Genomic DNA, 26,551 nt, shown 5'->3' with positions numbered 1-26,551 from the left:
ACACATCATCCCAGACTTGGACATCTATAAATGAATACCTATAAAGCAACAAGAGAAATGGGGAAATTCTGAACTAATAGTGTATCCGAGCCCAGTACTGAAGTTTAGGCATGTACAGTGTATTTTAGAAACCATCTTTATAACATAAAGGTACACTGGATAATATATTTTAAATGGGGAAGCAACAGCTTTTCACTTCATATTAGTAAAATTTAATGGTTGAATCTCAGAGTAATAATGACCTACTTTGCCTAAATAAATGAAGTTTTCCTTGGAGGTGTTTATGAAATGTGGAGATGTGGCAGTGAGGGACGCAGTTAGTGGGCATGGTGGGGATGGGCTGGTGGTTGGACTAGGTGGCCTTCCCAACAGTAGTGATTCAATGAAGACATTGTGAAATATGTTTGCTCTTAGTAGTTTGCATGTACTATGCTAAACTGCAGTTTACCTTGCTTAAAGTTGTGTTTCTAAACAAAGAAGTTGTTGCTTTACTTTGTGCACGCTTGCTGTAACCTGCTAAGACCAAACTTGGATTTCCCTCTACCTCTTCAGCAAGAATTACTGCTGAAAATGGCAGAAACTTTCACTTTTATGCAAGACTCAAAGGACTGCTGAAACTTCTTTTTAGTAAATACCACATTCCTAAATGAAGGTGATTACTCCTTGTGGTAGAAATATTTGAAAAAAATAGCATAGAACAGGCTTGCAGTATTTTTATTTGCTTGCTGTTATTTGAACCACTCTGCGGGTTTTGTTGCCTGGAAATTTTTATCCCCATCTGTGTCATGGATTGACTGCTGGCAGAAAACCAGATAATTTTGATTATATTTTCCCAGTATGTGATATTTTCCTCTCTTCTGTTTAGTCTCACTTTGCATTCATGTGGAGGATGAACTTTCAGTAACCTGGACTATTCCTTCATATCCTCTTGGCATCTCTCTTAATTATTCAGTATTAGCAGAATGTTTTTAACTGTGCCTCACCCTTTCCTTCCACTGTTCATGATATCTTTCATTTTTTTAGTCATGTGGGTTTTATTTTATATTTTGGAGATTTTGGCACCAGAGTATACCTTGAATTGATTATAGTGCTTGATAAATGTATCTCAGACAGGTAAGAGAGCCCATGACTGTATATCACTGGAGGTTTGTAGCTATTCCACTTTTTGAGAGTCTTTACAAACACTTGAGATGGCGCTTAGTTGCTTAAAATCTCACACCCTCTAAAGGCAAATGAATTCAGGCACATAAAATGGCCTGATTTAAAACAGAATCAATGAGATTAACATGAATACGTTCTCAAAATGAACTCTGTGAAATGGAGTTGGATAAGCCCTTGTAGCTGTACCTGGTTTTCATTCTGTCTCTCTGCTAACACTGCAGTTTCCCTTTGTTCCTTGTTCATATCTGTATTTTATCTCCTCTTTCATCTTGTCCTTGGTGCTGTCAAAGAGTCTGCCGTCGCATGGACCGTCGTGTAGTCCCAGTGTGCGGTGTAATTTGCACTTGATGAATGGAAGGAGAAAATTAAAAGGAGTCTTCCTAAACTATCTTAATTGTGTTTGTTTAAAAACGTCTTGGGGAATGAACCATTAGTGTAACACATCACATTCTTGTACCACACTATAGACTTTGTAACTGATGGTTAACTAGGGAAAGTATATATTTGCTGAAATGCATTTTGTCCAAATGGTTTAAGCAGAGCACTTATATTAACTGATAATTTTTGCTTAAGAGCTTGATTACTGAATAGCTAGCTGTGCTATTTTTAATTAAGTCAATTTTTTTCTTTATGAAGTCACAGATTGCCTTGTTCCACATGTTGAAGATGCAAAGATTCATAACAAGACTTACAGGACTGGAGATAAGTTAATAATCAGCTGTCATGAAGGATTCCAGATCCGTTACCCTGACTTAGACAACATGGTTTCAATTTGTCAAGACGATGGAACTTGGGATAATCTGCCCATTTGTCAAGGTTTAGTACACCAGAACATCCTGTTTTATAGCTCATGCACCTTGTGACAGCCTGCCAATATTTCTTCCTGCAGTTTTAAGGATGACAGTGGTCTCTTCAGTCCCACTGTAGAGTATTTGAATAGTGATTCTTCTAAGATACTTTGGTTTCTCCACCCCGCTGCTTGCTGCAGAAAAGAACATACTGGTTTCTGAACATATCCATGCTTTATGAATTATGAATTGTTTTATCTGATAGTTTATAATCTTACAGAGATGCATTTTTAAAAGAAGTCAAGGTTAAATCAGAATATCAGCAAATGATTTGATGGGCAGATGATGTTTTTGTGCCAATTTATGGAGAGGTTTAAGCTTCTTGCTGCAATTTACCTTTGTTTGCCATGTGCAGTGGGCATAGCTAAAGGAGAGAATATCCTGGAACCTGTTCATCTCTCTGAATTTTCAGCAGAATTGATAGTTGGTTTCACAGTCCATTAAACTGATTGGTATTGACCGAAAACTCAGGATTGGATTTTGTCCAGAAAAACCATTGGTCGTAGAACTTGTAGAATTAGTAGTTTGAGAATTCAGCTTTGCTTCAACTGCAAGAAGTGGCTGGGGGTAAGCCAGCTTTATTTAATGAGAGTTAACTCCCAGTCTGCTCTAATTTCACCTTTCTGACATGCATGTCTTGGTACCACTGCCTTTTAACCGATTCAAGCTTGGCCAGCTCAAGAGCATCAAAAGATTTTATCTGTCTATGCAAAGGAGAAGAGTGGCTTAACCCATTCCAACTCCCCATCCCAAAGAGAGAGATCAAAAAACAGGATGTTAGGGTGTGCAGATAGGTGAGGTGAACTCAAACAAGGTGGATTTGTAGATACTGTATTTACCAAAGATTCAGGTAGAAATTTTGTGACAGTCAGAATTAAATAGGAGAGTAGAAATAGCCCCTAGTTTGTTACTTTCTTCAGTTGCTGTATTTATACTATAAATAGCAATCAGTTGCTGCTACTCAATGCTCAATGTTTTTACTGCTTTTAAAAGTAAAGGCCATGCTAGTTAAAGTTATGGAGTCAATTGCATGAGAGCAAAGTGCTGTAACTACTAGATAGGTAAAGAATAGATAATGCAGATTCCAGTATCTTCTGTATTTTACTAATTTCTATAATTCTGTTACAGAATTAACTCCAAAATATTTTTTTTGGCCTTGTTAGGCACTAATACTGTCCAAGGCTCTCAAATACTTGCAGTAGGGAGCCTGACAATTACATTTATATGGCCCTTTGATTATAACAGGCAAGAGTCACATGATGCTGAGATGTCTTTTTCTTCTGACAGAACATTGGGAAAGGATTGTAGAACAGAGAAAAATCAAGCCTCAGTCTATTTTTGACATGCAGTAGTCATGATAATTACTGATCTGGAATGATGTGAATTACTTGGCAAAAAAATGTCAAAAGGAAGTTTCCAGGCAGCTGGAGGTGTTTGGAGACTGGGGATTTTCACAAATCCTTAGAATTTTTACGAATTCCACTAAATCTTGATCCTGCACTGCAAAGACCTTGGTGGCATTAAAGTTCTGCATCAGAAAGGCAAAACCTTCCCCAGTATAATGCAAGTTTGGGCAGGCAGCGCTCCTCCCTTCTGTCCCATTGGAGGCTGCTCATGTCATCCTGCTCTGCAGGCTGCCTGGTTTGCAGGAGTAGTTAATGTGAGGGGCGTATCTGACTGGGGTACAGGGAGTAAGTAGGAGATGGGATGCCTATGGTTTACTTGTGCAAGCAGATAACCCACTAGTGAAACAGCTGTCGGAGTCATTGCTCTGTTAGTAAAGTGTGCTGGAAAAAGCTTTCAAAGCTTTATTCTATTTGCATTTGCTTTCATCCCTCTTCCTCAAGTGGCCATTGGAAGGAAATAATCACTTCAAGTACTTTATAGACAGTAGCTGGGCATCCACAGCAGTGCTACTATCTTACAAGAGATGCTCTCACTCTGGTTCTGGTTTCTCTGTCAGGCTTAATATTATGTGAGCCTTTGTAGATATCCTTCACAAATTTCTTGTAGTGGCAAGAGACCCATTTCTGGGTTGCCATAATGAAATTCCTGCTTGTCTCCTAATCCTGTAATATTTATCATTCCCTGATTAGTAATCATCTTCCCCTGATGTTCATGCAAATTTAAAATCAATGCTATTAATTATTATCCAGTGGGTCATTTCTGATGCCATGAGGCCTTTATTTTTTCTGCAGTACATCTCTAAATGCCACCTCAAAGCAAGCCTTGAATATATGTGAATAACCTGTCAGAAAGTCACGCCATCTATTCATTTCACTGCTGTTTCCTCTTCTTTTCTGTACCAAACACAGCTGGTGACCACTTAACTGTCACAGCTGAGTACCACCCATGTCACAAATCCCTCGAGAGTAATTCTAGGGGTAGAATGGAGCCGCTGACTGCATTTAACATTTCTGTTGATAGCAGGTATTTTAAACCTTTGATGGTCTGATCTGAACCCTCACTCAGTGTTTATCATGTGACTGCTCACAGGAAATGACATCCCTTTAGACTTTCTCAGTTTGGAACTTCAAAATCATTAATTCTGTCTGCAGATCTTTTGCAGTTGTGTGCACTTTATCACAAGAGCAGTTTGAATATTTAAGGTCTACCTGACTGTTTTAAGAGGACAAATAAAATTCATGGTTTATATAAATGACAGTCTTTATTTATTTTAGATACTACCTCAAAAAGGAATTGCCATCTGCTATAGCAGTGAATGTTTGTGCAACAAAATACTGTAATTTTCAGTAAACCTTCCTTGGATTTGTTGAAACTGAATCCCATACTAACAAAGCATGTGGGTTAAATGATAGAAAGAGTTTCAAAAAGAATAATGAGGCATAAGTATCTGAGGGAGAGCATGCAGTCATGCCGTTCATGGTAGAGAAGGTGAAAAATATTGCACTCTTCAATCTAGGAGTTTTTTTCTGGGTATGTTAAAATGAATAAGATAAGCACCTTGTAATAAAAGATACCTCCTTCTTCTTAATTTGCAGGTTGCCTGAGGCCATTGGTTCTTCCTCATAGTTACATTAACATATCTGAGTTCGAGTCCTCCTTCTCAGTAGGAACAGTGGTGTATTATCAATGCTTTCCTGGATATAAACTAGAAGGGGCAGAGTTCCTTGAGTGCATGTATAACCTTATCTGGTCAGATAGTCCACCTAGGTGCCTTGATGTGGAAGGTAAATGTCTTATTGTTCGTTTATCTTGCTTTTAATTTTGCAAAAATCAGCATGCTCAATATGATTCTAACCCAGGGTTATACCTGTAGTTCTACTATGTGTAATGTTCCTGAAGGCCATGCAGAATGCACCCAGTTTGTGTTGCATGCAACGAGCTCCAGTTCACTGCAGTCAGCTGCCAGGGTTCTCCAGCTCATGGCTTCTCTCTGCTGTCCTCAGTGCAAGAGGGAAGGTTCTTAATAGGGATGATTGCTTTGCCTTGAAAATGTAAATCTTTGCAGCTTTTCTGATGAAAATATGGAGGGAGTTATGGAGTTCACATTCACATACAGATGGTCAGTGTTTCTATAGATACAGACACATTTCCATGTTAAGCAAAAAATGCTCAATGCAGACTCTTATGTTGGGCAGTTTTATTCAGTGCCACATGCTGCTGCTGCACACTTCAGAATCGATTGTCTCTCATAATAGTTATCTTTAAGGAAGGATCTGCAACCAAAGTGAATGACTTTATTGATTAGGAACTTCAAAATTGTGGTCAGAGTGTGATAGATATTAGCCATCCAAAAGGAATAGTCTGTGGCTGCAGCTGCAGTGACGCTGCAAAGACATTGAATGGAATACTCCATACATGATCAAAATCTTGTGAACCACCTTCTGTCACCTTCATATTGCATCCTAAGTAAAAAGCATCCCAGGAAGTTACCAGAATTGAAATACATACTCTAGAAGGACTACATTTTTGCTCTTTCAAGATAGATATCTATTTTTAGAAAATAGTTTAAAGCAGTTGTAGAAACGTCTGAGTGATGCTTATTTCAGAGAGCTAAACACTAAACATACTGGGAGTGCAAAAATTTGCCAACAGCATCAACGAAGTGGCATAATACACAAAAGCAATGAAATGATCCTTTTCCAAAATGAAAAACGCCTTTGCAGTTTTGGGATGACATGAGTCTTTTGTAGGGTTGTGTGGTTTTGGTTTTTCGTTTTTTTGCTTGTTTTGTTTTTATTTTGATTTAGCTCGCCATGAAAAATTAATTGCGTACTAGATCTAGGTAATACCTTTTGGGAGGTTTGCTTGTTGTTGCTTTTAACATCACAGCAAATAAATAACTCGAAAAAATTAGAAGGCCTTGTTAGTCCTAAACAAAGAAAGTGAAGTGTTTTAATAATAATGACAATTCTTCAGTTAGGAAGATAGGAGCATTAATATATAGATATCCCAATGTATGAAACATAGGAAGCTGTGCTAGTGTCCTTTCCGTCACCGAAGGCGACCGCAGGCAGCTTCACCTCAGAGAGGTGTTGTAGGAACACATCAGTTGGTATGCCACAAATTTCAACATTAACTCCAACAGAACAGAGTAAATCAATGCTAGATGCTCTCACTGGGAAGTGTTTAAGTGATTTATGCAAGGAGTGCCATACCCCTGAGATCTTGCTGCGGTCTACCTCTCTAGTGAACTGAACTGCCTCCCCGCATATTTTTTATTCCTTACCTTGCATACCCAGGTCAAGCTCATTCCTTGGTATTCTTTTTATGTGTGATGTACAATCTCACCAAGAAATATTTTTCACAAAGGAAATCTGCAACTAACAAATTAATTCCATTTTCAAATTTCTCCCAATAGTATTTTCCACTCAGTAATCCAATATGGCAATGATTAAAAGCAAATGGTTTTAATGAAGCTATAGGACAACATTTTGGAGTTTTTACTGTGCTGCAAGCAGAATTTTTTTCTTCCTCATTCTGTTTGTTGTATATTCTTGAAACCTTTCTCACAAATGCTATATCTGCCAATCTTGTGAAATTTTGCCCCCTTTTAGGCTGGATTGATTCTGGTCAAGGGTTTGCAGATCCATTTAACTACATGGTTCTGCTAGGCATCACTTGGCTCACTTTCAGCATTGTGTGGAGTAGCTGTCTCTGTAAAGCTAAAGTTAAAGATGTACGTGCAGGTTTGGAGCTTTGGGTGTGTGCTGATAGCATTTATGCACTTCAGATGTAGAGTCACAGTAGCTGAAGGTAGGAAGGAACAATCAGCTTGCGTAATCCATCGCTTGCTCCCACCCTACCTCATTCTATCTAATGCTCAGCCCCATCTTGTTCTCAGCATGGCAAGAGCAGAGTTTCACAAGCTCCTGTGAGAGGCTTTGTTATGTTCAGGACATTCTCCTGATAGGAAAAAAAAGATATTTTCTGCATGAAGATTGTGTTACCTGGTACTGACGTGCAGCCAGCACTGCAGTGGTGTGCAACGGCTTCTCAGAAGCAGCTGCTAGTTCTGATCAGGGAAATTGTTGTAGCTCAGGCAAATGAGGACGCCGCTAGCACAGATTGCCAAGTATTTACTGTTATGAGATCCTCTTCTTAAATGCTTGTAACTTTGCCAAATTTAAAACATTCACATTGATTTTCGAGTGTCTGCCTCGAGCTGAATCATTTGCGAAGCTTCAGTTGAAATGGTTCAGCTATATGAGAGGATGGTGCTAGAGGAAATTGTGTTGTTTTGGCAGTGTTGGAAATTGTTACAGTCATCCAGAGGGTAAGCTGAAGCATCTTAACCCTGAATTTTCTTCTTCTATTCCTTGATTTACATCTCTAACTTTCTTTATACCCTTTTTTTTTTTTTTTTTTGTAGCAGAACTCCATAACTATACAGAAGTTTGTTAAACATCCTTTTTTACTGAAACTTCATAGACTAAAGAGATATGAAAATTAAAGAAAATTGTTAATTTAGTTATTAATATGATTTTTAAATTACCAGTTTGGGGTTAATTATCCATCTGTGGAAATTAATGGGAGTTAGTGATTGCCTTCTGTAAAATCAGTTATGCAAAAGATGGGGGAAAAGAAAACATAAATTGAAGATTTTACCATATGTGGTATAAAAATTTCCTGTAAAATTAGATGGTTTCCTAAAATGTTGGAGGAGAGCAAATACTTCAAAATGTAAGGAAACTGTGAAAAGAAATGGGCAGCCAACTACTAAATAGAAATATAAAATATTTGTGATAAATAAATAAAATATTTGTAATAAAGATATTACAAAGGATTTGGAGAAATTAAAAAAAAAAAAAGTCTTGCCATTAGTACTGGGAGAACATGATCTGCATATGATTACACACCTTGCCATCTGGACTCTCCATTTTAATCTTATTCCCTTTGGAAGTCTTCCAAGAAGATGTAAAGAAAAGCTCTTGCAAAGGATGAGGAGGGAATCAGGCAAGGAAAGGAAAAGCAGGGGGAATTTGCTTGTAATTCTGATGCTGGAGTATAAAGCAGTGCATGCAGAGTGTAATCGAGTAATCCTGGCTTTATGTTTAAGAGTATGAGGGAAAACAAGTTAATTGAGATAGCAAACAGCAGATGTGATTCTAGCATCTGGAATGCCTGGTTTCAGCATCAGCCCAACTGAGCACAAAAGCCGGAAATCAGATACACTGAGATATCAAAACAGTTCTGAAGCTAATTCTGTATGCTAGAACCAACAGATTCTCGAGCTGAGATTAAACTTGAGAGTATGTAAAACAAAGTATTACATGTTCTTGTAGGTAGGGTCAACTGAAAATGAAACAAACCTGTGTAACAGGCTTTGAAGGGAGAATCAAATGAATAGAAGAGAGGAAAACTGAAGGAATTTCAAAACTGGTACATAAAACCAGTTCATTGTGAGTGGGGGTGAAGAGTCATAACACTGTGCAACTGCTGATTACAGAAATTAACACAAACTGAGTGAGATTAGAGATGGAAGGAATTTAGAAAACTGCCCAGCAAAGTCAGAAGGGAAGCAAAAAAAAAAAAAACAAAAACCCAAACAATCTACATAGGACATCAGGAAACTGCTGAAGAACAAAAGTCGGTCATATGGGAATTATAAATGATGAAGCATGCTACAGGTATATAATAAATGTTTTGGAAAGACAGGCAAGGATAGAGTTTCTAAATGATACTTCTCATGAAGATTCTGAAGATAATGCAGTGAGACAGACTCTAAGTGAGAGGATCTGATGGTTGTGACATTTAACCTAAGCAGAAAAAAGCATAAGAGAGTACTGGAAGAAGGTGTTAATGTAGGTGAAATGCCATAGCCACTTAGAACTTTAAAACAGTAGCTTAAACTCCCTAACCAATTACACACAGGATACTTTGAAAGAAAGCTTTAAAATCTTCATTCTTACATAACAATTACTGATGCCAAATACCATAGTTGAGACTGGGCTGTACATTTGGTAAGTTTTATCCTTAAAATGTTTTCAATTCTCGATGGAACATATAGCAATACACTGGAGAGGAGAAAAATCAGTCTGTAATCAGTTTACATTCAAGAGTCAGAATAAAGTAAGCAATCCTAAGCCTGAGATATTATACATTAGCAAAAAAGGATTTATCTCTGCATTTCTTTGTTGACTTTGAGAAGGCTTTAGATAAATTCCAATATGACAAACTGATGCATGTTCTCAGGGATCATAATGTTGATGCGGCAGATCTCAAACAAATAAAAATCTTGTAGGGGGAGCAGAGAGCAGCAAAACGAGCAAGCTGTGAAATACTGTGGTATCAGCTCAACTTTCCTAAGTCCATGTGGTCTGATGGAATTCATCCTGGAGTGCTGGAGGAATTAGCAGACACTGTAGCTGGACCACTTTCAATTATCTACCAAATTGGTGGGAGGTTGGAGAGGTTCCTGCTGACTGGGAGCTAGCCAATGCTATACCCATCTACAGAATGGGCACAAGAGAAGACCTGAGCAGCTACAGACTTGTCTAACCTCAGTGCCTGGAGAAGATGGCCTTGGGGTATACTGAAGAGGCTTCCTCATGAAGTGGTTGATGCCCTATGCCTGTTAATGTTTAAGAGGCGTTTAGGCATTACCCTCAATAATGTGTTTTAACTTTTGATTAGCTCTAAAAATATTAGGCAGATGGACCTGATGATCACTGAAAGTCCCTTCCAAGTGAACTGTTCTATTCTATTCTATTTACTCTGCAGTATTAAGAAATAAATAATAGCCTTGTTTTTAACTGCACTGACTGCAGTGGAGTTTCAGAATGTAATCAGTGCCTAGAGAAATAGTTCTCAGAATTGACAATCAGCAGCAAATTCTCAAGTAGCAGCAAAAACTAATGTCTGTAAGCTCCTTTACTTTGGTGACTCCTTTAGACCATAACTAGAGGACAAAATAGGCTGATAGTCTTTCACCCTTGGGATGTTTGAGTCACAGAAAGCAGATGTGATAAATCTACAAGGAAAGTTTTCTTTAAAAAAAAAAAAGAAGTACTTCAGTAATAATAAGGGTTTCTGGACCGTAGGTAGTAGTTACCTGTTCATCACCCAAAGCTGTAGAAATGGTGCATGTGTCTGGCCACTCTGTACGAATGTGAACATGTTAGAGAGCTGCTCAGAGATGACTTGGAATGTCTGAATTTTTGTGCTCTTAGAGGATTCTGCCTTTCATCTGTAGACCTTTATCCACAGTTGAAGAGGTGTGGAGAAGAATTGAATTCAGAGGGAGCACAGTGACACAAAATACTCAGCAGATAAATGGTATTGTACTGCAGATGTACTGCTTTATAATTCTCAGATCACTCAATTGCAGCAGATGTATTTTAAAGAAAAGTAGAAAGAAGACCAGAGCACATCTCAGGACAGGATGATAGACAGAAGTGGACATTTTACAGCTCTCATCGGGGGTGGCATGAAGAGACAGAGAGTTTAGGGAACTATCTCCAAGTTGAATACGTTGTTTGAAGATGATAAATGTGATTATATTTCTAAGTGACTGCACTTCTTTTGCATTGCAGAAATCTTCTTTGATCTTTGCTGTGATTGAAGTCGATATATTCTGCACTGTTCGTAGTTTTTCAAGAAAGAAACAGAACAACTTGTAATCTGCTTCTTTTATGTCTTCTGTTTCTGCCTGATGCACGGGATTGTCAAAGTAAATCATTGTTTTACACCTGCTCTGTCACCTGTGTACCTTTCAGAAACTCCTTAGCATTTCCAGACATCCAAACTCTTTTATAGAGCCATAATTTCTGCCCTGCAGTTCTGTGTTAGCTGCCAGATGCATGTAGTATTTTATCCACGGTGCTTTAAATATGCTGAGGATTAGGTGGGGGAAAGCAGATGAAATTTCTCCCTGAGGGCTGTATTATAGTATTAATCTTTAACTCAAATCTGGCAGGGCTCCTCAGAAGGGAAAAGAGCACTACACTGTCTAGCTTGGAATCAAATTTGTCTGTGCTTTATGGACAGGTTCATTAAATTTGGCTACCCAGTGCAATCACAGGACATTCTCCATAATCAATGAGAAGTATAGATGTAGATTCTATACAGTAGAATGTCTACCTGCTGCGTAGGTTTGTTCACTTTCAGAGACAAGAACCAACATTTAAATAGAGATAATTTCACCAAAACAGCATAGGTATGTACTTGGTAACTATACACAAATAACAGAAACTGGTACTCTTTCACATCTTTCTAGTTTTGTAGGCAGGTTTTGAGGTATTATCAACTACTGTTTCCTCTACCACCACTGATTTTTTTTTCCCTAGTATCACCAGGGGGATGGGTCTTTGTGTTTTTCCTTTTCCCAAAAGGTACATTTTTGTTCTCTCAGCCTTCATCTAGGCCCTGGGGTAGAGCTCTCTTATCCCAGCAGGTGCAGCTGGATTTAGCATTCCTTTCCTCCATCAGGCCCTACTGACAGGTGTAGGTAACACCAAGCAGGCTCAAGGGGTTATTTCTTACCAACAAAGAGGAGTAAGCATCCCAATCACAAAGTCAATAAATAACAGGTGTAGTTTATTATATCCATTGCTCATAGCAAATGTCACTTAACTGGGAAGAAAAGACTTCCTGGAGTGGTCTTTCTACTTTCTACCCAAGGAAAGTTTTTCTGCTTGATGATTTCTTTAACAGGAATCCAGCTACAGTATTTATCTCTGTTTCTTTTTGAGAGCAGCTGTTAACAGTAGGTCACTGGAGCACAATACCTGATGGCAACTGGAACTCAGGCAAGTAAATGAAAAGCAGGAAAACTGAATTGCAAATTGAGTAATTGTAATGGCATCAATTCTATAGAAAAATTATCACAAGCAGTTGGCTCCACTTCCAGAAATGAGGCCAAGTATTCAGTTTCTGCTTCTCAGTGTCTTAAAAAGACCATTAGTGATCATAAAGTCAGCCAGTCTTGAGAACGGCAAGAAAATTAGAACTGAGTGATGAAGAAAGCAAAATTGATCTGCTGTAAATGAAACTGTGATGCTTTAAACACTCCACTGTGAGTAATTAGTGTAAATATTTCCTTGAAGATAATTGTGGGCATCTTGCTAAAAGAATCCTAAGCTCTCCATTGCTGCAAACTCATAATCAATTTTTGTAGTTTAAACAAAAATTGCACTTGTGAACGTATAATTTATAGGTGAAAGCTCAGTCAGAGTGTTTTTTTGCTCATATATATTGTGAAATGCATTTGAAACTGAAGGCTTTGGCAGTAAGATCAGTGTTTCACTGGCTGTGTGCTGTAGATGGAAGGATTGAGGGTGACTGTGGAGTTGGTCTGATACGGAGGCATTCTAGGCAAGGCTGGATGTGGCTCTGGGCAGCCTGGTCTGGTGGTTGGCAACCCTGCACATAGCAGGGAAGTTGAAACAAGATGATCATTGTGGTCCTTTTCAACCCAGGCCCTTCTATGATACTCCTCATAGGAGCTCAGCTGACTGGAACTGCAAAATGGGCTCCATGATCTGTAACTCCAAGGAGCAAGGAAGTTCTGTGTCCTATTTGTGGTTGTAAGTCACCTTCTGTTTCCTTTTAGGAATCAGTTAATGTTAAACTACCATTAAACTATCCTGAAACCAGTTTTATAGTGTCTCACTTAGGCTCAACCAGCTAGTATCAGTGATAGTGATTTTCAGCAATACGGTTTGGTCAGAGCTAGACCAGAGAAGTAAGTTTTCATTAAAAACTTGATTATCCATTTCATGCTTTGTGGAAGGTGAAAAGTGCTTCTCAGTGTGCTCACATTGAAAGATTTCTCTTGCCATTTTAGTGAGTTACCAAGTTGTTGTTTAGGGGTGAGAGCAAGCAGCCTGGAGTCATGAGATCCAGTACAGCTGTCATTGACTGGCTGAATGATCAAGGAGGAGTTGCTTAACTGTCTTTTCAGTGGAAAATAATGTAGATGGCACTGTGAAGGTTAAGTACTTGGAGACTGAGAAGAATTTGGAAATTACTGGATAAGAACAAGGTATTTTGAATAATCCTTGCTGTAGAATAAATAAATTTGCTGGCAACTTCAGCATTGGAACAGGTTGCCCAAGGAGGCTGTGGATGCCCCATCCCTGGAGGCATTCAAAGCCAGGCTGGATGTGGCTCTGGGCAGCCTGGTCTGCTGGTTGGCGACCCTGTGCATAGTAGGGGGGTTGAAACTATGTGATCATTGTGGTCCTTTTCGACCCTGGCTGTTCTATGATTCTATGATCTTGAATCTTTGCTTCTCTTTGTGTCTATTGTTGGGTTTAGTAGGAGTTACTTTATAAACTGGTGGTTGCTTTGTTTTTTCCACTGATATTTCTATTCTGGTAGCCCTGCTGGTTCTGTTGTTGTTTTACTGTGGGAATAATCAGGAAAATTTCTCAAAGCATGCCTTTATTTTCAAAATGTGATTTTGTGGCCATAAGTTCTCACTTATTCCAATTACAGCTAAAATGAGCACTAACTCCCTTCACAGGGCAGCAATTGTTGAGTTATGAGAAAGGCTTCTTGGCTGAGTATGAAACAAACAGGTTTCATCTTCAGTGTTACTGGTTACTGTAAAAATAAAAATAAAAATAAAAATTGACATACATAAGGATGTGCTTGTTCAAAGATATTATAGGGAGAAAGGCCCTAACTAGGCTTAGATGGGAAACTGGGTCTGCTGGGATGCAGCAGAACTACTGCATTCTCCTGCCTTAAACAGTGATTGGGATGGAACTGATTATGCATTTTCAATATGCTGGAACTGAATTATGAATTTTTAGCAGTTCTGACATGAAAATGCAATTTAGTGAAAAGCAATTGCATCTCCCAACTGCACTCTCACATTCTCCCATCTGGTGGCCAAGCATAGGATTGTCAGCTGGCCCCTTTGCTGCGTGGGGGGATGAGAGGGCTGGAAGGCAGACAGCCTGGGAGAAATACATATATAGGTCACTCTGTGCTTTCCAGGGAAGTAAGAATTTGTGTTCTGGTAGAATAGAGAGCTTTTACTGAGTGTTCTGTTCTTGCTTAACATGTGTGAGGAGCTAAGGATGCCCTGTGCACTGCAGTGGGATACATCTACCTCAACTGTGTACAAGGCAGCCAGGCACACAAAGCAGAAGATAGTAAGGCAGGAGAGTGATGAGCGAAGGCTTCTGAGTGTCTTCCTTGACGTGAAGTTTCATCTTAATCCTTTCTCACTTTTTGCATAATAAAAAGGGATTCATGGTGAAGTTGGAAGAAGATTTATTTTTTATTTGGTGCAAATGTCACTAGCACTGTCCATCCCTGTGTGACACGGAAAACAGCTGGCCTTATACTGGGTTTTCCTGTTATCTAGCTAACATAGGAACCAATATGATATATGAAAGGCTGGAGGAGAAAAATCCCTACTACACAAAAAATCAAAGCTGGAGAAGAGGCTTCTGGCTTCTTCGTAGCACTTCAGCAGCCCGTGTTTCAAGACATTGTTGCATTTGCTTTTTGGCTCCTGTGCAAAAACTAGGCAAAACCTGAAAAATTTTCAGCTTACTCTGAGCAAAAACTAAACTACTAACCAGAATGCCAGTGAACCTATTGGCTAAAAATAGATTTTGAGCACTTTACGTATCTGAAGCTTCACTGTCATCTCTCTACCAGTGGCTTTGAAAAAGTGATGTGACACCTTTATTCTGTGCCAACAGTGTTAATTGAGACTGTGCTAATGCCAAACATTTTCTCTCCCTCCTACAGTCCTAGTGTCAGCAGTGCAGATTAACTGCAGCATCCTCTGAGCAGAGCTTAAAAAGCTCCTTGACCGTAATGGATAGAAAAAGTGAGGAGAACTGCATTCATTGATCTGATGTACAAGTGCCCACTGGCAGTGGGTGGGGAGCAGAGTCACCCTTGCCTTGTGCTTGGCGTCCCTTGCAGAGGACACCACAGACATTTCTTCTGCTTCCAGAACATCAGCACTGGAACGTATATTTGTCTTCTAGTTAATAACTATCTCCTACAAGCCTGGAGGAGGTCCTCTTCTCCAAGGCGGTATGTAACTGCGTTTGGAATGTAAGGCTTGGAACCCAGGTTTTAAGTTCTTCATCAGAGTACTAATCTTTGACTGAAACTGGTCAGAGCAGAAAGCCCATAGCTGGAGGGCCCTGAGCTCCAACTGATCCTCAGGGCAGGAGGGGTTGGCTGTCAGATCCAGTCAGGAATTCCTCCCTACAGCTTCCCTGACCATCAGCAGTCCTGAGCTTACCAGAAGGGATTTATTTGTGATATGAACATGTTCGTTCGTTCTTTTTATTTAATGATTTCACGTTTTGACTGAAAATACTGCTGTAAAGTCTCTGTGAGTCCCCTTACGGCCTGTGGCCAACTGCTCTATAAAGACTAATCCAGAAATCCTGGATCCAGTGCCCAGAGGATGCATTTGGTGCATCTGCCTGAAGTCCATGGCCTGTAATTACCAAATAAGCCAAGGAATGATCATTGAGGTGCCAAGAATTTTAACTTTCCTAGAAAACTTCAGTGGGCTGAAGTTCTGCCACCTGAGTTTTAGTTCACATTTGATCTGCCACACTGCTTTAGTCTGTGTCATTGGTGCCGTGCACTGATATCTAGCATGATACTATGTAATATACTATGTATATACTATATAAATATCAACAGTGAGGAATTGGCCCTGTAAGAGAACTAGCTCTGCAGAAAAAGCCTGTCTACTGAGAGCCAAGAGTGCTCAACAGCTGTCCAGAATGGCTAAAATCTTGGTCTTCTATGATTAAAGCTAAGGTCACTTCACTGTGTACTTCCATTGACTCTAAAGGATTGTGAGCCAGGATGATGATGAAAATGGAGTGAGTTGAAAAAGGAACTAGATGTATGACTAACTGCCCAGGGATGGAAATAAGTTAATCTTTGGTTGCTGGTGACATAACTCATCTGGTTTGATTTCATTTGGAGAAAGAGGCTGTGAACCTGAGTGTTGATGATCATTAATCACCCTCCTCACAAATGCATGAGGGGGCCATTTTGCCCATACAACTGTTGGAGGATTCCTTGAACTTGATGAACATAATGTTCATAGGAGGTGGTGAGGGAGAAGTGACAGAAAAGCCCTGATTCTGACATCCCAGCAGTCAGAACAAAGTCTTGCTTCCATTGAGCCTAATTCCTTCATTGGTTGGACAAGGTGATCTTAGTGGTCTTTCCAACCTTGATGATTCTATTCTGTGATATTTTGAAACCCATTCCATTGCAACCACTGCTGCAATTTAACGCAAGAGCAGTTGGGGTGTACAACCATTTAAAACCTTACTCCATCTCACAATGAGCATAGTACAGCACTGTACAGAAATTTTTACAGACATTTTTGGGCAGTATCAGTACATGATCATTTCCCTTGAAATGAAGAAGGTGTCAGTGGGAGGGGTGGCACCTGTTTTTAGCACTGGGGACGTATCCTACACTAAGAGCAATGCTCTTATTCTCAGGTTTTCTGAAGCACATCTCCATTTGTAAACAAACTGACAGCTCCGCATATGGGCTGTACCCACAATGCATGGTTTTTAATCTGACTGGAAAACATATCATTCCTGAGCTGGGAGACCAGCAGTGAGGCCTTTATTTATGTATTTATTTATTTTAATTCAGAAGGCTGCTTTGGCCCTTAATGACATTAGTGGGTTTGGGGTTTGGTGTGTCAGGAAAGGCAGCAGGTGCATGGCTGGAGAGTAGGAATTTGTTTATCAGAGCAGTTGCCCCCTGTGATAAGATGTGCTCTACTTTCCTTGTAGCTTGGAGGGCTGTGTGCATCCACACGTCTCCTGCTGCCTGTCACAGTCTGCCAAAACTCAATTGCAAAGAAGTCTAAGCTACTGTCTTTGTTCTCATGCTATAAATGTAGATAATAAAAATATATGAGGTTTCCTTACAGTAGGCCAAAATTGTTGCTTTCTGTGATTGTTTTCTTTGTAATAGGGAAATGATCACTGATATGGACAAAGGTGCTTTTCTGTTATTTCAGATGCACACCTTTGCCCTATTCTTAAGAAAATTGTTTTCAGGCTTGAGTTCACCTCTCAGTAAACCCTTCCTATTTCTCATGGACCTAGAGACTTTGGAAAATATGCAGAGTATGGAGGATGTGAATTTTTATGTGAATTACTTGCTCTGATTTCAAGTTATTACTGAGCCTTGCCAGTGAAAATGCAAACAAAACCATGTCTCCAGGGGATGGGGAACAGACAGTGCTGCACATTGTAATCAGCTTCTCTTGAAGATTCATTTAATATCTTGTGTATTTTTTTATGAAATACATTATTCATGTAACAAGGTTCGCAGAGAGAAGCAGCTGCATTGTAATTTCTGGGGAGATTCTTCTTTGGAGAGATGGCATTTTCATTCTTTAAATCAATGCAGTAGGGCAGGGCTATGTGAAGGAGGGATGAGATGGAGGGGTGGGCAGCCCACAGATGGGGCTCCAATCCCATCCGTTACTGCCTCCGGAGGGAGATAAAACAGTCCAGTTAGCTGGATTGAGCCCTCTCCAATCAGCATTTTAGACATCATTACAACTATTTTCCTTTGTGTTAGGAACAATACGTAAGAAAATAATAATCAACTAATACTTTTTCAGTATATAAGTTTCTTCTCTTTTAAAAGCACTGCCTGCAAGCTGCTTTATAGCTGCTGCGTCCTAGAGACTGCTCCTTCAGCTCTGTTGAACTATTAATTTCTCAGCAATGTGAGGGGGCATTTCTTATTGTTTCAGGATCTACAATAAAAGTTCACATGTTTATGTTGTAATTCAGTCTTATGTACATAACCTCATGTACACCACTGTACTTAATTAACACAGCCTCAGCCTCTGTTCTATTCAGTGCCTCACCCCAGCAGCAATCCTGCTGGAATCACTGGGGCTGCTCAGAGATAACAAAACACAAATAGCACTGGTGTGGTCTTAGCCCAGTGAGACAAAATTGCAGTGGCACAACTGTAATTGCTTAAGCAGCATTGTGAGCCGAGCATCTCTTCCAGCATTGCTGATAGCAAATTTCTTTATAAAAGTGAATATTGCAGAATTTAATTAGGGCATGCAATCAATCAACTGTGCTAATGGAAAAAAAAAGAAAAAAAAAAAGATCTTACAGCTGAATTTGAGATGCTTCATAAGGAAAGAGATTGTCTTTATTCTGACCGTCCCCCTCCATCCCTATGTAGCCTTCTATAGCCATGCTTTCTCCCTTCCTCCCCTCGTCCAGAGGCTAGAAGGCTTCACCAATGCCATCTTTCATGTCTTTAAGCAAACAGACAGCAGAGCTTTCTGGTGTAAGTGTAAGCCAAAAGCTCCCATGCTGCTGCAGGAGGTGCGTGCATCCATCCACTGGTGCCACACAGATGTACCTACCCACAAAGCAGGGAGCCTGGAGGGGATTTTGAGGCACACTGGTCAGTTGCTGTGGTTAACTTCTTTCTCCTTTTCTCTCTGTTTGCCCAAGTTTGTCCGCTACCTCCAATGGTCAGCCATGGAGACTACATCTGCCATCCGCGGCCTTGCAAGCGCTACAACCACGGGACAGTGGTAGAGTTCTACTGTGACCCCGGCTACACCCTCACCAATGACTACAAATACATCACCTGCCAGTATGGAGAGTGGTTCCCCTCCTACCAAGTCTACTGTGTCAAAACAGGTAAGGGAGCAGCCTCTGTCCTCCCATAGCCCACCTCCTTCTGAGCAAATCAGGAGGTGAGTAATGTCTGGTGAAACTCGTTATTTCATGCTTACGTGACAATTGTTCATTTAAGATGCCATTAAATGCAGCATATTTTATTTCCTGAATGATCCTTTCAATATTTAGCTTTTCAAATTATTTTTGAATGTTGATAACTTAATACATAGATAAGGAAAATTTATGATTGCATGCATAAAAATAACATCAAGGGGAAAAAACAAGGTCCGGCCTCAGTGACAACTTGTTGTTAAGGCTGCTTTGGTATCTGGAATTAGATTAATGAGTGTAAATTTGATTCATATATATGTATGTGCATGTAAAACATGCCTATAAGAAATCTCTCGTCCTATCTGGCCCTTCTGAGTATTGTTGAATTGATATAAACTAGCAACAGTAATGATCAGACGTAACTGTGGTATTATCGTCTTTTTGCTACAGAACAAACCTGGCCAAATACACAGGAGACCCTCCTGACTACATGGAAAATAGTGGCATTTACTGCTACCAGCGTTTTATTAGTACTTCTACTGGTCATCTTAGCCAGAATGTTCCAGACCAAATTTAAGACACATTTCCTTCCAAGGTTTGTACTGTTTTCTGTAATTATTTTATTATGTTATTTTATTACTATTTTAATTTATTGTTTTGTTAAGATTGGGGCCCTTGATTCCATTTCCACGCTCTGATCTACCTGCAGAGATGGGCACCCCTGGAACTGTAGAACTTTCCATAGCTGTTCTACGGAAAGGGCAAAATTGTCCAGATTCATTTTGGGTGCAATTACAGCTCTGCTAACTACTGATTCCTGATTCTGCATGTAAGAATAGTCGACAGTTGTGTGAAAATCATTGACAGCAAAAATGGTTTAAAATACTCAATGTTGGGTGCTGAGGGACTTAATTTTTTAAGTTCTGTAGATTTAGTAATGTAAATTTTATGAAAGATCTTTTTTTTTTTTTTTTTTTTTGTGGTTTTTTTTCCTGTGGACAAAATTAAAGTTTGCTTTCCCCTCATAAACATCTCCTACATTTTCCTTTACTTTCATGAAATATTATCAACATATGTCATTGGGCATTTGTCACAGCACTCATGAAGAGACAGGTAGATGGCATTACTATTATCATACCACTGGAAAAAACAAAGACAGGTATGCTAAAGTTTAGGCAGAGCTAGTGCTGTATCTGGGTTTAGATCTGCTCTGAGGTTTCAGTCTGTGCTCAGTTTGCTATGGGCTTTGACTGAACGACTCCTTCTCTTTCTTTTTCTTCTGTCTTTATTCTACCATGTACAGAGGAGAGAGGTAAAAAGCTGTATATTACTGAATATGTCCCCAGGTCAATACAGGAGGATGAACTTTGTAGTCTTATTGTTAATTAAGTGTATGTACACGAAAATATATGTTTTATTTGGCAAGATGGGGGTCGGCCTCTTCCCCCAGGTAATAACAATAGGATGAGAGGTAATGGCTGCAAGTTGCACCAGGTCAGGGTCAGGTTAGGATTGGGAAACATTCATTCTCAGGAAGAGCGGTGATGCAGCGGCACAGGCTGCCCAGTGAGGTGGTGGAGTCACTGTCCCTGGAGGTGTTCAAGAACCACGGAGATGTGGCACTGGGAGATGTGGTCAGTGGGCATGGTGGGGATGAGTTGACTGTTGGACTAGACAGTCTTAGTGGTCTTTTTCATCCTTAATGATTCTATGATTCTATAGAAGTAATGTATAAACTAACATACATATTCATATGTATAGCATATGGGGAGTGTACATATACCTGTGTAATTGGGAAGAATTGAGGATAAAGGGTTCCACCACAGATAGCCTGCTCTCCTCTAGCTTATTGAAGTGGCTTTCTGGCCTCTTCCCAGATGTTTTCCTGTCCCAATGGTACCCGCGACCAACTCCTTTCTGCTGAGTCTCTACTGTGATCTGACCTACTATAAAACAAATAATCTGGGATTTACCACACCTTCCCAGCATAATATAAATGTTTTGTTTTTAAAGGGAACCAGCCTAGTGCTAAATGCCTTCATCCTTTGAGAGCAAGAACTGAAGGAATCCAATATCTGGCAACAAAAACCTGCCATCCAATAACAGCCTGTTTACATATGCTGCAAACACTTCTTTGCTCTAGCCCGCATCTTTTCAGGGGTTCAGACACTTGTGACTGCTGAGTAACATCTGTGATCTCATATCCATGATACCTACTCTGCGTGGCACAGCAAATGGCACTCCTTATCTCCTCCAAGCACCTGTTTGTTTTTTTTTTCCCCTTCTCTAAACTGAGCTTCACATTACTTGTTTCATTTATCCAATTGTAACGGATTCCACCTGACTGTCAATCTGAACAGATTTTTGCAGACCTGTGAGGCAAACACCTCTGTGAATGTTAATGGCCCTGTAGCATCAATTTGTGCCATTAGGAAATGTTGTGTTTCCTTACATTCAGCAGTTGCTCCAAGGTGCTTCAGAAACCCAGGGGGTCTGTAAGAAAGAAGGGGACAGACTGTTTAGCAGGGTGTGTTGTGGCAGGACAAAGGGAAATGGTTTCAAACTGAAAGAAGAGAGATTTAGACTGGATATAAGGAAGGAGATTTTTACAATTACGGTGGTGATGCAGTGGCACAGGTTACCCAGAGAGGTGGTGGGTGCCCCATTCCTGGAGATATCCAAGGTCAGGATGGACAGGGCTCTGAGTATCTGATCTGTCTGCAGATGTTCCTGTTTACTGCAGGGAGTTTAACTCGATGGCTTTTAAGGGTCCCAACTCAAACAATTCTATGAAACCCTCTGGCTCTCTGTAATCATTTTCCTGTGTTTGACTTAGAGTCAACCAGGAGGGCTCTGTGGGTGACCCTGACTTCGTGGTAGTGGATGGTGTTCCTGTCATGCTGCCTTCCTACGATGAAGCTGTAAGCAGCAGCCTGAATGCTCTGGCACCTGGATACTCAGCCACAGTGGACCAGGGGCATATTTTGCAGACAGAAGATCAAAGTCCTCCTGCTTATCCTGGTCCCAGGATTACAGACATGCTGCCAAGTGAATTTGAGAGCTGTGAGAGTCAATCAGTCTCCTCTGAACTGCTCCAAAGCTTGTACTCACCCCCAGTGTGCCAAGCAGCAGTGCTTGCCAGCTCAGATCGAACTGATGCATCCCGGAGCACTGCTGGGGAGGCTGTGTCCACGAGCCCACGGATTGATATTACAGATGGTGAGTCACACGTGGGTGCCATATGCGAGTCCTTACACATTTGCTTGTACAGACAGAGCATCAGTAAAGCCAGCTGACCTGCTTTTTACTTTCACCATGTATTTTATATCCATATCCATATATTTTATATCTGCATATATATCCATATATGCAGAGTTAGCAGCCTTCACTGACAAGCTCTTTGTGTCTGCATGCATGATAAACATTTCAGTCTAAGGCATGTGAGCATTCACATATACTTTATGGACATGGGAGTCACAATATAAGAACATGCAGGAGAGAACCCTGTGGTAGAAGGGAGACAATCGTGTACTACTGTCTGCATTTCAATCATGAGCATGGATTGATACTAAACACTAAATTTCATTTAGTTCTGACAGAGCCTTCTCAGCTTAATAAAGAAACCAGTTAGCTTTCCTTAGAGACATTTAAAGAACTGTGGGTGAAGATTGGGGTGGAAGAAATCTCCTGCACCATAGGGTTGGGGCTGACTTTTAATGGCATCATAAGTGGGAGAGGACAGCTGGAAGGAGGTGGGAGGAATGATGATGATGCCAGTAAAGCTCTGCCTACTCTGAATGCAGATTCCATGTTAAATGTAATAGAAAGGATGTTTGTACTTAGCTTTGGTGTGCCTAACTTGTTTTAGGAAACATGGATAGTCTTAGTAGGTTAATCTGAGCAACTTGATTGAGCTGTAGGTGTCCCTGTTCACTGCAGGGGATTTGGGCCAGATGACCTTTAAGGGTCCCCTCTAACTCGATTCTGTGATTTTCATATGGGGTATAGAATTGGAGACTCTTTATATATTGCTCAGATTTTTGCATTTATATTTTTTCCGAGTTGCTAATAATACTACTCTGAAAACATCTAAAGGCAAGACCCAGCCTGTAATCAATACCATTTTTCTTTTTGCTCCAGAGATTCCTTTGATGGAAGAAGACCCTTAGCCTGCATGGAGACATGTCATCATCACATTGCACCATTGGGTGACATGAATCCTGAGCACTCAGAGATAGAAAAGACTATCTGTGGATCTGGGGAGGGTACTTACCAATCTTCCACACGATGATGTCACCAGATTGTGTGTACATCTTAATCCACAGTGGAGATAACAGCATCAGCACTTGGAACAGCAATTTTATGAATGAATCCTGGGGATTTGATGAGAGCAGATGTAGAAAAAGAACTGTGGCTTTTTAGAAATGAAATGTATATCTGCATCGCAGAAAGTCATATGGTTCTGTAGAAAAATACTATTGGATTTTGATACTAACTGCCTCACAAAAGCATGTCAAAGTATGTAAATTTGCTTATAAAGACTGCTTTAAATGATCTGTGGACCTCTAGTTTATGAAGAAGCCTTTCAAACTTAAATACCAAAAACAAACAAACAAAAACCCAGTCCTGAAACACACACCCTAAAGAGGGAAGATCCTCTTTGACTATCCTATGTAAATCAGAAAGCTTATGGTTTGGTTGTTGGTTATTTTGTTTCATACCATGTCTGCAGAAAACAATGGGATTCGTATGTACTTTGATGTATGATAGCAAATATATATAAATATATATATATATTTAAAAACTCTTACAGAGAAAGAAAAGGAAAGACTCCGGATCACATAATGACCTGGAGATTTTTTTTAAAGGTAAGGCAGAATTTATATAATATACAATATTCCAGGTAAAGTATCAATATTTGTATTTATGCAAGACTTCTGTGACTACATTGCATTTGATAAATCCTGCTATCATATAAAAGACCTAGAAAGTGTTAAAATAATGAAATATTTGCTTAAGAAATGTTGAACTGCCACATTTCAACCTTCCTTAAGCTTTGACAAATACATGCATTAGAGTAATCTACAGTCATAGCCCAGAGCACTGCCTTGTCCCTGTGCGCTGCGGTAGTATTCTGAGCCATTATTGTAGAATACTTTAAAAAAATAAAGTTCAGTTTCAGTTCTTTTGACTTATCAGACTGTGTCTAGTTGGCCTTTTTTTCCCTTCCTTCCTTCCTTCTTTTCCCTTCCTTCCTTCTTTCACCAGCTCCCACCTGGAGAGCCCCCACTCTATAGCATTTTATGTCCATTATTTAGCTCCAGTTGGACTGAGTGGTTTTATTTAGGCAGAGCACATGAAATGGGTGCAGCAATGGCACAGCTTATCCACCCATGTTATTGTTGGCTTTCTTCTGCATGTTGTGCCAGAGCTTTGTGCTAAAGACTGTAGGAATAGTTCATCCTTGTTGTATCACAGGCCATTTGTTATTTGTCAGGAAAAATTCCTGGCTGCTTCATGTGCTGCTTGAAAGCCAAGCAGATTTCCCACTTTATTTATGGTAATGCGGAGATGAAACATATGTTAAACTGGCGGTGTTTTGAGGAAGAACTCACCATATGTTAATGGTGGAGATTGCCATTGTGGGCTTATCCAAAGCAAAGGGAAAAAATGAGACCAAGTTCTGATTTTATATTCAAAGTAAGCCTATGGTATCTCTATTGCTCTAAGTAGAGGATCATTACAAGTTACTCTCTTGTTTTTTCATGATTATTTAATTATTTCTTTGCACTGTGGCAACGTTTACTGACCCCACTGATGAGTCGGGGCAGTGGTATGATACACTTGCAGCTAACATTCGATAAAGTTTTTATAAGCACCCTGTCAGCAATGCTATATATCAGTAAGAAGCTAATGGAGATCAAAAAACAAAAAAAGCCACCAGAATAGTGTAGCAGTAGAGAGACAATTATGAGTATAATCTCAGTTATACCCCATTATCATTGATGAGATCATTTTGATTTAGATTGCTTTCTTATCTTAAACTTTCTTCAAGAAAAGAATCTTGAAGGTACAGGATCAGTCCATTCCAATGCACCAAAAGCCAAGCTGGTGGGGCAGAAGACCAGCTTGGATTAACAGAGATGATCTTCAGGAACTTGGGGAGAAAGAATTTATGAACTCTGGAAAAAGGTGCAAGCAACTCAGGAGAGCTATAGAGTTGTTGTCAAGCTGTGCAGGCAAAAAAAAATAGAAGGACCAAAGCCCAACTGGATCTCAGCTTGGTTGGTGCAGCAAAAGACAATTTAAAAAAAATGCTTTGTGGATAGAACGACAGCAAAAGGAGGATTGAGGATAATCCCCATCCTTTATTGGGTGTGAGAGGAAACGCAATGATGAAAGGTAAGGATAAGGCTGAGGCACTTAATGCCTTTTTTTGCCTCAGTCTTTAGCAGTAAGGCCATTTGTTCTCAGGGTACCCAGCCCTCTGCTTTGAAAGATGATGAAATGGAGTTAGGTGAAGAACCTAACTCCAGTAGGAAACTGACCTACTACATTATTTGAACATTCATAAGTCTGTGGAACCGTATGGGATTCATTCAGTGGTACTGAAGGAGCTGGTGAAATGCTCACCAAGCCACTTTCTGCCATTTACCAGCCGATCTGGCTAACTGAGGAGGCCCCAGTTGGTTGGAGGTTAGTGAACGTGTATTTCAGGTCAGTCTGACCTCAGTACTAGGGAATGTCACGGAGCAGATCATCCTGAACGTCATCACACCATACAATCGGGACAATTCTTCTATGACAAGATAACCCACTTAGTAGGTGAGGGAAAGGCTGTGGATGTTATCTCCCTGGATTTTAGTAAAGCATTTGGTGCCATCCCATCGTGTTCTTCTGGAGAAATTGTGGCTTGTGGCTAGGACAGGCATAGAGATTGCTGGGTGAAGTGGCTGGATGGATGTGCTCAAAGGGTCACTGTGAAGATCAGTCTGGTTGTCAGACAGTCACCAGTGGCACTCCCCAAGGCTCAGTACTGGATCTGGTTTAGTATATTTATGAGAGATCTGGATGAGAGGAAGTTTATGGATGATAACAAGTTAGGTGGGACTGTTTGTCTGCTTGAGGGCAGGAAGGTTTTGAAGAGGAACCTGGTTAGAGGAGCCACAGACAGACGTATGGCATTCAACAGAGGTAAGTGCTGGGTGCACTTGACACAGGCTTGGGGAAAGCTGCCTGTTAGAAAAGGACCTGAGGGTGCTGGTTGGCAGCAGGCTCAACATAAGCCAACAGTGTGCCCAGGTGGCCATGAAAGCCCTTGGCATCGTGTCCAAGCTTGCATTAGAAAACGCATGGCCAGCAGAAGCAAGGAGGTAATCATCCCCTTGTACTTAG

The 26,551-nt window shown here is 40.1% G+C and overlaps 1 protein-coding gene across 4 annotated transcripts in view; it reads left to right on the top strand.

The window, feature by feature from the left end:
• SUSD4 (sushi domain containing 4) overlaps positions 1-25,424 on the top strand; it is a 45,273-nt gene extending 19,849 nt beyond the window's left edge. For 2 of the 4 annotated variants that reach the window (XM_048937951.1, XM_048937952.1), the window contains exons 3-8: positions 1,798-1,977; positions 5,012-5,200; positions 18,935-19,126; positions 19,607-19,751; positions 21,993-22,375; positions 23,297-25,422. In XM_048937951.1, the coding sequence (XP_048793908.1) occupies positions 1,798-1,977; positions 5,012-5,200; positions 18,935-19,126; positions 19,607-19,751; positions 21,993-22,375; positions 23,297-23,325 (1,118 nt within the window). In that variant the 3' untranslated portion in view covers positions 23,326-25,422. Of the gene's footprint in view, positions 1-1,797; positions 1,978-5,011; positions 5,201-18,934; positions 19,127-19,606; positions 19,752-21,992; positions 22,376-23,296 lie in introns of all 4 variants that reach the window. The other 2 variants (XM_048937953.1, XM_048937954.1) reach the window with 2 other exon arrangements.
• The last annotated feature ends 1,127 nt before the right edge of the window (positions 25,425-26,551 follow it).

The sequence above is a fragment of the Lagopus muta genome, chromosome 2 (assembly GCF_023343835.1).
Source record: "Lagopus muta isolate bLagMut1 chromosome 2, bLagMut1 primary, whole genome shotgun sequence".
Classification (NCBI taxonomy): Eukaryota; Metazoa; Chordata; class Aves; order Galliformes; family Phasianidae; genus Lagopus; species Lagopus muta.
This window is presented reverse-complemented; position numbering and strand designations above follow the sequence as displayed.